The sequence below is a fragment of the Alosa alosa genome, chromosome 17 (genome assembly GCF_017589495.1).
Source record: "Alosa alosa isolate M-15738 ecotype Scorff River chromosome 17, AALO_Geno_1.1, whole genome shotgun sequence".
In the NCBI taxonomy this organism is placed as follows: Eukaryota; Metazoa; Chordata; class Actinopteri; order Clupeiformes; family Clupeidae; genus Alosa; species Alosa alosa.
Window position 1 is genome coordinate 29115711 of NC_063205.1, and position 10000 is coordinate 29125710.

General features: G+C 46.5%; 1 protein-coding gene across 2 annotated transcripts in view; it reads left to right on the forward strand.

Annotated features, from left to right (window-relative positions):
* Positions 1 to 10000, forward strand: part of scube1 (signal peptide, CUB domain, EGF-like 1) — a gene marked incomplete in the record, with an annotated part of 93413 nt that overhangs the window by 23681 nt on the left and 59732 nt on the right. For both annotated transcript variants that reach the window (XM_048267913.1, XM_048267914.1), the window contains 1 exon segment: positions 7372 to 7506. In XM_048267913.1, coding sequence (XP_048123870.1) covers positions 7372 to 7506 — 135 coding nt within the window.

Genomic DNA, 10000 nt, shown 5'->3' on the forward strand with positions numbered 1-10000 from the left:
CAAAGCGACATACAAATAACAAAAAAACAATAGTTCAATTTAACAGTAAAAATCAATCAATAGCCTAATGAAAATAAACAAATACTATAATATACAAACCATAACGCATAAGAAACCCTTAATAAACTAAGTGCATGTTGAATAGATATGCCTTTAGACCCCTCTTGAAAGACCCAAAACGGAGAGCACTGGGCAACTCATTCCACCAACATGGAACCACTAAGGAAAAGAACCTTGAATTTGACCTAGCATTGGCTGGTCGACACAACAGACGCTACAAGCTCAGAGAAGTTATCTGTCGGTCATCAATTACGACGCCCAAGTTACATGACGATTTAGTTGGGGTCAGTGAAGATGAGTCAAGCTGGATGTTAATCTGTTGGGGAATAGCTGTTTTAGCTGAAAACACTAAAAGATCAGTTTTTGAGAGACTAAGCTGAAGGTGCCAATCCTTCACCCAGACTGAAATATCCTTAAGGAAATATCCTTAAGGTGGAAAGATAGGTAAAGTTAAGTGCCATCCGCATAGTCATGATAGTCAAATCCACGGCAGTGAATGGTCTCACCTAAAAAAGTGGTGTAAATAGAGAAAAGCAGTGGCCCTAATCCTGATCCCTGAGGCACACCTGTGGTGAGGTCATGAAACTTTGAAAATCCTGTCCCTGCCAGGACAGACTGAAAGAACGCCTTTTAAGGTAAGATTCAAACCAGTCAAGAGCTTTCCCAGATATTCCCAGTTCAAATAGTGTAGAAAGGAGAATGTCATGGTTAACAGTATCAAAGGCTGCAGATATATCAGACAGACAGAAGAGCAGTTTTCAGTAGAATGACCACTCTTGAATCCAGACTGCATAAGGGCTAGTAGGTTATTCTGATAACGAAAGTCACATACTTGCTTGAAGAATATTTTCCCCAAAATCTTTGACAAGAAAGGAAGAAGGGAGACATGTCTGAAGTTCTTCACATCAGTTGGATTAAGTGTTCTTTTCTTTAGCAAAGGTGTAACCCTATGTCTGTTTAAAAGAATAAAGAACTATTCCAGAACTGAGTGAAGTATTAAACACATGTGTGACTGGCGGTAGGACAGCAGGTGTGATAGACTGTAGAAGAGTGGACGGGACAGGATCCAAAGGGCATGTTGTTGAACGACTTTGAAGCAGTTGAGAGACCGCTTCCTCATCAAGAGGAGAGAAAGAGTCCAACGATGCCATCATGCCAACACAAGGCAAAGCCCTCCTTATAGGATCATCCAACTGAGCACTTATTTTAGCAACTTTTGCTGACAGTGAAGTAGCTGATGGCGGTGGTGGAGGATTGAGAAGTTGAGAGTTGAAAGTGGAAAAAAGTTTTCTACTGTCAGTGTGTTTGTATGTGTGTATGTATGCTTGAATGTGTGTGTGTGTGTGTGTGTGTGTGTGTGTGTGTGTGTGTGTGTCCTCATTTTATGTCTTTCTTCCCCCCCCCCACACACACCACCCTCCCTCTGTCCTCTCCTCTCCTCCTGTTGTATCATGCACATCCATATCGTGTCCAAAATTAAAATGTACACAGGCTTAATCAAACCAAACAAGACAAGCGCTCCAGTTTAAACTTGCAGCGGGTGAGGGAGAGCGAGCGCAGTGGGGAAGGGGGGGGGGGCGCACGGGATGCCAGATCCTCTCGTCTGAGCGCTTGGCAGAGGCCACGCTGCATTGAAAGATGACATGTGAAGAAGTGTTGTTGTTTTACCACTCCTACCATTTGTAGAAAGTGGAGGATCCTCTGCCTGGCACACACACACACACACACACACACACACACACACACACACACACACACAAACACATACATGGCCATACTTACAGCCACACAGACTTACAGAGAGAGCCACAGAGACAGACCACACACACACACACACACACACACACACACACACACACATACTCACTCTCACACATACTCACACACATACACACTCGCATGGCAGACCACCTCAGCCCCGTCGGCTGGGCATGGGGTATCACTCATCAGAGGGCTATTAACTGCACACCATATGAGGGGTGCGGTGCTGTACAGGGCTGGTGGTTAGGGCGTGTCCCTGTCTGGGCAAGGTGTGTTTGGGTTCAGAGCGAATGCCTGAGCCCGGCTCTGGGACTCGTGCCTGTTCCCTCCCCTCAGCTTGTGGTGGGAGCTCACACGTACATGAGGTGTTGTGGTGGGCCTGGGATGATCAGACTGGGTCCTAATTGATTTTAACGTTTAGAGTTAAATGTTTGATTAAGGTTTTTAGGCTAGATGTTTACCCATGCACATAAAATGAAGGGAAACTTTATTAATGTTATTACTGCTGCAGAGACTTCTAGCCTTCTGTCTGTCTGTCTGTCTGTCTGTCTGTCTGTCTGTCTGTATCTGTTTGTTATTCTCTTCTCACCTTCCCATTTTATTGGTGTGAAAATAAACTCTTTTACACACAACTGTTGGTAACCATAAACTTCCTCACCACATATGTGTGTATCCACACCAACCTTAGTATCATTCCAACCAAGTTCAGCTCAATTCAGTATAGTTCGGCGCAATCTGCCCTAACCTGGGGCATGGACTTGACCTCCTTATTCCAACTGCCAGTTGCCATATTAGCAAATGTGTTACATATAAATAATAAAAAGTTCACTGTAATTTTCTTACGAAACAAATCCTCTTTTACACACTCAAAATGCACAAGCATCATGCTGTCTCTCTCTCTCTATACCCCCCCCTTCTCTCTCTCGTTCTCTCTTTCGGTAAGGCCGAAGTTAACAGGACAGTGAAGTCCTCTGCCAAGGGTTGAGCAATCCAGGACGGTTGCTGGGCTAAAATAGAGCCTGTCGCCAGGAAAGCCAGGGGCATATAAACCCTCTGGTCGGGCGATGGTGAGCCATGTGGAGACCAGCCTCTGGGATCTCTCTCTGTGTGTGTGTGTGTGTGTGTGTGTGTGTGTGTGTGTGTGGGTGTGTTTGGGTATAGGAGTGTGTGTGTGTGTGTGTGTTTGGGTAGGAGTGTGGTGTGTGTGTGTGTGTGGGTATTGGAGTGTGTGTTTGTATGTGCATTTGTTAGTAATGGAGTGGTTTTGTACTGTGCATACAGTATGTTTGTAATTATGACCATGCATGTTGGTTTGTCTGACTACCTGTGCGTGTTTGTGTTTGTGTTTGTATCTGTGTGTGTGTTTGTGCATGTGTGTGCGTGTGTATGTGTGTGTGTGTTTGTGTACGTGTGTGTGTGTGTGTGTGTGTATGTGTGTGTGTGTGTGTGTGTGTGCACATGTCTCTGCCTTCACATGGCTCCTGCGGCCCCAGACAGTAGTGATGACACCGGCTCTGTTTATGGCGGGGTGATGCGGCCTTGAGGGGAGCCGCCCAGCAGTGTAATAAGCCCACCGCCCGTGTGGGACCCTGGGCTCGGCTGAGGCCAATAAGCCTTCAGTCCTGCCCAGTGAAGTCAGTGGAGTGGAGCGCATTGTTGTTGCTGCCGCCATGCTCGGCTGATAACAGCCATAAAGCTCTCAACACGCACAAATAAAGCACCGGTTAAGCACCACGGACGGCTCGTTAAGCCAAGGGCCTGCTTAACCGACATCCCACTGACAACATCAGAGCTCCCTCTGGCTCTGCACTTAAACTAGGGGCTTCATGTAAACGTTGGCTAAACGTTTACCGTGACATGCATGACACACCATTGTCAGACACACACACAGCCGGGTATGCAGTCACGGTCAAACCATTTGCTGGCAGTGATCGTTTCTTCCAGAGGCTTCTGATGTTTCGTCCCCTTGAAAGAGCTCGTAAATGAAGCAGGGAAACTGGACAAGATAAGTAAGGGGAGTTATTTACGAGTTATGATTGTGGTTTGGTTGTGCTAATTTGGTTCACTTTGGACCACTGTCTACCATACAACTGCCTACAACTACAGTGAGTACACTGTAACTTCAAGTGCACATTGTAAACCTTGAAAACCATTTCAGTACCACGTTTTATTGGACAGTGTGCGAGTTTGTCTCAAACACAACTGACACAACTTCTCTGACCTGGTGGCCAACAAGTGGACTTTCCAGGAGACACTGTAAGGTGTAGTCCGCTAATTAAATTCTGACCCAACGCACTTGCTGTCCTTTCTGCGGGTGCACCTTAAAAACACAACACTCATACGCAGTCCTGGCTCTGTGAAACAGCCAAACAAACAAAGTAGCTCACACGCTATTCCAGCTAATTATCATGTTTGCTCAGGAGTTTCTTTTCAGTGGTGAACCCTGTCTATGGTAGCGTAGTGGTTAAGGAGCTGGGCTAGCATCCAGTAGTCTGAAAAGGTGTGGGTTTAATTCCCGGCATCCACCGTTGTGCCCTTGAGCAAGGCACTTAATCCCAAGTTGCTCTGTGGACAATGGCCCTTGTAATATATAATTGTCATATGTAAGTTGCTTAGGATAGAAGCCTCGGCTAAATGAATAAATGTACATTTAAAAACACAACCCTGGCTCTGTGAAACAGCCAAACTGACAAAGTAGCTTAGACACAATTCAAGCTTATTATCAGGTTTACTCAGGAGTTCCCTTTCAGCTGCGGACCCTGCCTATGGTTCAGCACGGTTCCCTCACAAGGGTCATTCGTGACCACCAGCTGGCGCAGATGACCTCCACACTTCACTGTTCTCACAGTGGTGGGTGACGTGCCACTGCTCGCCTTCTTGTTCTCCTGTTGTTCACCACTGTCTCTCTCGGCCTCTCTCTCTCTCTCGGCCTCTCTTCCTCTCTCTCTCTCGGCCTCTCTCTTCCTCTCTCTCTCTCTCTGTCTCTCTCTCTCTCTCTCTCTCCTCTCTCTCTCTCTCTCTCTCCTCTCTCTCTCTCTCTCTCTCTCTCTGTCCTCTCTCTCTCTCTCTCTCTCGGCCTCTCTCTCTCTCTCTCTCTCTCTCTCTCCTCGGCCTCTCCTTCCTCTCTCTCTCTCTCTGTCTCTCTCTCTCTCTCTCTCTCTCTCTCTCTCTCCTCGGCCTCTCTCTCTCTCTCCTCTCTCTCTCTCTCTCTCTCTCTCTCTCTCTCTCGGCCTCTCTTCCTCTCTCTTTCTCTCTCTCTCTCTCTCTCTCTCTCTCTCTCTCTCGTGCTCGTTCCTGTTGGTCCTGAGGTATTTGCCCTCTGTCGTCCCCCGTGTTCCTCTCCCTCCTTTCAAACACTACAGAAGCCGTTCCCAACAATGCAGGCGTTACCCACACGCAGGGCAGATAGTGCACACACACACACACACACACACACACACACACACACACACACACACAAACACACACACACACAAACACAAACACAAACGCATGCGCACATTCATCCTTGTCCAAACAGACTGAATAGAATTCATGCCAGTTGACCAGATAACACACTCACGCACATACACACACACACACACACACACACACACACACACACACACACACACACACACACACACAAAACACACACACACACACACACAAACGCATGCGCACATTCATCCTTGTCCAAACAGACTGAATAGAATTCATGCCAGTTGACCAGATAACACACTCACGCACACACACACACACACACACACACACACACACACACACACAAAATTATGCCCATTTACAGACTTCAATAATAGCTCGTTGGGCCCGGCAGTCCTGGCATGCTTCATACTTTCCTCTTCACTGTGCCCGTGGAATGAGGGACTGAATGACTGTATGGACTTCCAGAATTGATTGAGTCATGGACCATTGAGTAGCTCTGCCCGTTATCTTAAATGACTTATAACACAGTGAACACTCTCGAACAGCTGAACTTCTGACCTGTGTATTGGTACACAACATCAGTTGACTGACCAGAAGCCATGACTAATATGTCTGAGTCATTGTATTGGGCAGTCACCAAAGTGAAACCGATTCACCACAACAGACCTGTCTGACCTACAGTACTGGTCCAGGTGACTAACTTAAAACAATTATTGAATTGATAAATTCAAAGATGAACTTAATAATTCAGTAATTAATTCAGTCTGAACCAAAAAGAGTTTGATATGCCTGGAAGGGGTGTAATAGGAAGTGCACACCTGTAGGACTTAAAAAAAGGTTAATTATTGAATTGACTAATCAGTCAGTCGTGGATTTACTGAATCATGAAACCAAAAAGATTACACACTAATTACACAGCCACTTATAACGGAGTAGAAAGGGAAGCTCAAAGATAGACTTCTGGTTTAAGCTGTGATGCAAGGAGACGATGGTGGGGTGTGTTTGTATATGTTCGGTGGTGTGTGTGTGTGTGTTTGAGGGAGAGGGCATGGGTGGAGAGGTGGGGGTGGGGGGTTGTCTGGACCAACACTGGTTGCCGTGGAGACCAGTAGCCGTGGTGCGACACCTCGTCCTCAGTAGCTCTCCACAGCGTGGTAGAACTGTAAAACTCATTGGAGGGTGTTACAGGTCTCCAGTGTTACACGGCAAACCAAAACACACACACCCACATGCTGATTTATGGAGACTCCAGTGGCACGACAGAGCCCCTCACACACACGCACACACACACACACACACAGAAGTCTGTGATCACACACATAGGTACACACTTGCACACAGACACACATACACACATACTTGCACACACACATACAATTATATATGCGTCCATGCATTGAAGTACACACCCTACACACTCAGGCACTTCCTGGGAATCACTGGAAGAGCAGACTGAGACTCACAACTGTCACAGTCACTTTCAGGCCCATGTGCTCTCTGTAACATTGGAATACACTGAGATGGGCATGCACACTGTGTATTTGTGTGTGTCGTGTGTCTTTGCGCCTACACACACACACCACCACGCGCGCAGTTCCCAGATCGAACATTGGAAGGCGTCTTTGTGGGCGGCTGTCTGGAGAAGAGCGCGGCCGGAACATTCCAGACCCTCTCAGCCATCACTGCATACCCAGAGAAGAAAGAGAGGAAAATCCTTGAGCAAATAAACAAACACAAACAAACACATGCACACACACACACACACACACACACACACACACACACGCACGCACGCACACACACACACACACATGCACACACACATACATACACACATGCACACACACACACATACACACACACACACACACACTCACACACACACACACACACAACTACGTATGTTTAGATTTCAGGTGCTGCGGGGTGTGAGGGACAACATAAAGGCTTCTCTTTTTCTGTGGGCTAAAATGCAAACGTGTGTTTTACAGGTGTACTGTATGGGTCATTGATGATCCTCGATTTATCTGTTGTATGTGGTAATTCAATCGATCTACTAATGCATATGCCTCCCCACCCAATTAAATATCTTATGTGTGTGTGTGCTTCACTATCTCCCTGTAGATGTTGATGAGTGTGTAGACAACAACGGAGGCTGTCAGCAGGTGTGTGTCAACATCATGGGCAGCTACGAGTGTCAGTGCACCAACGGCTTCTTCCTGAGTGACAACCAACACACCTGCATCCACCGCTCTGAAGGTAAGTGTGTACACGTGCTTAAATGTGTGCATGTGTGTGTGTGTGTGGGTGAGAGAGAGAGAGAGAGAGAGAGAGAGAGAATGTATGTATGTGTTTATAAGAGAGAGTGGGAGGAGAGGTATTTGTAAGGCTCAGGCCTTCTGTGAATTGTGCTTGCTTGACAATGGGCAGACCGATCTCTCCAAGTTTCATGAATGATGCTTTGCTGATGGTAAATTGTGCTGGGATGCTCAGGGAATGCAGCCAGTGCTCTGGGAGTACCGCTAGGGTCTTCTGGGCTGGACATATGCTGGACAGAGAGACAGAAGAAAGAGTTATATGTAGAGGTCAAGAGAGCTGGACAGAATTTTGTTTATAGTTCCAGAAGAAACAGTATCGGTGTTTAAATGTATGTATGGCCGAGGCAGGGTAGAATGTCGTTATTTTGTCAGGCCAGTGTTAAGGGCCGTTCACACCAAGAACGATAACTAAAATGATAATGATAACTATAAAAAAATATCATTCTCGTTAATGTGAATGATGACGTTCACACATAAACTATAACGATAACGACATGAAGAACAATATCGATGGAGATCACTTCAGACCAATTTTGAGAATGATAAAAAGCTAACAGCCAATCAGAACCCATCACATTTTAGCCATCACATTCATTAACACAAGGAGAGACTTTTCTTATTGTTGGCCAGTGTGGACGCTTATTGTTATGGTTATAGTTATCGTTATCATTATTGTTATCGTTCTTGGTGTGAATGCCCCTTTACACTTTGCACACCCGTAAAGGTCCATTCGGGTCATCAGCGACTATGTGGACATTACTGTATCCTTAATGTACACATGTCTTTTGTGACCCAGTACCCAGTACGCAGGAAAGGGCACCTACCCTTAGGGCAGCCGTGGCCTACTGGTTAGGGCTTTGGGCTTTGGGCTTAGTGCCCTTGAGCATGGCACCTAACCCCTCACTGCTCCCCGAGTGCCGCTGTTGCAGGCAGCTCACTGCTCCGGGTTAGTGTGTGCTTCACCTCACTGTGTGTTCACTGTGTACTCTGTGTGTTCACTAATTCACGGATTGGGGTAAATGCAGAGACCCAATTCTTTGTATACACAGTATACTTGGCTGAGAAACCTGATTTACATTTTTACATTTACTACTGTGCATGGGCGATAAAGAATAATATTAGTTATAACAGTATAACACAGCACACTATAAAACAGTGTAAGTATAATAGCATAATAATAACTGCTTCAGGTCCATGATGTCTGCAGTTGTTTAGCACGTATGATTAAGACCTGTGGAGGTACATCTAAAAGATGAGGGGTCTGATTCCAAACATGACAAAAATAGGTCTATATGTGTATGTGTCTGGGATAATGAAGAGGATATGCCTTTGTTGCTGTATTTTGTACAGATCCTAATCAATGCAGCAATCTGGTCCAATCTGGACAATTCTTTGCCGTTTTGTTCCTGTATTGCTGAATTTGTGCTTCATCGTGCAAGAGAAGGCAGGGCCGAACCCCTCGGCCGTTTAGCACAGTTATCAGGCCTTAGGGTCGCGACCTCTGACCTCTGTCTGAGGTCGCTGGCAGAGCATGCAGTTGAAAGGTCAGCGATGTGGGCATGCGGCACGGGGGCTCTTTTGTGTGATGACGTCTGACACGTGGGCATGTTGTGTGACTTGTGACATGCGTGTGTGCCTGTGGAGGGAACGTGTGTGTGTGTGTGTGTGTGTGTGTGTGTGTTTGTTTGTGTGTGTGTGTGTTTGTTTGTGTGTGTGTGTGTGTGTGTGTGTGTGTGTTTGTGTGTGGTGTGTATGAGACGGGTGAACCAGTGAGGATGGAGTGTGTGGCGGAACGTTCCGGCTGTCAGTGGTAATTGATGAGCATCTAGTGCAGGGGAGGCAGAAGGTGTCGGAGAGAGCCCAAGATGCCATTCAGACGGCATTCCTCTCAAATCACACAATTAATCATAGAGCCCTGGACACGCGCACACACGCAAACACACACACAAACACATGCACACACACACAAACACATGCACACACACACACACACACACACACACCACACACACACACACAAACAACCACACACACACAAACAAACACACACACACAAACACACACACACACACACACACACACACACACACACACACACACACACACACACACACACACACACACATGCATACTGGACTCTCACTGGTGAAGACACACATGACACGTGTAATACGCATACATGATGGAGATCACGCGCTGTTGTGCTCACGTTTCTGCCCTGTCACGGCACGCTGATCACTGAGTTGTCCGCACACACACACGGTTGTCACACACACACAGACACACACAGCGCACACACACACACACACACACACACACAGGACGTATAAGATGTGTTAATTGATTACGTTTTGTTCAGGTTGGGAGGAGACTTCATTTAATGTCTCATGAATCTGGTTGACTTCTACATTCTCACAGACTCAGCCATAGGGACA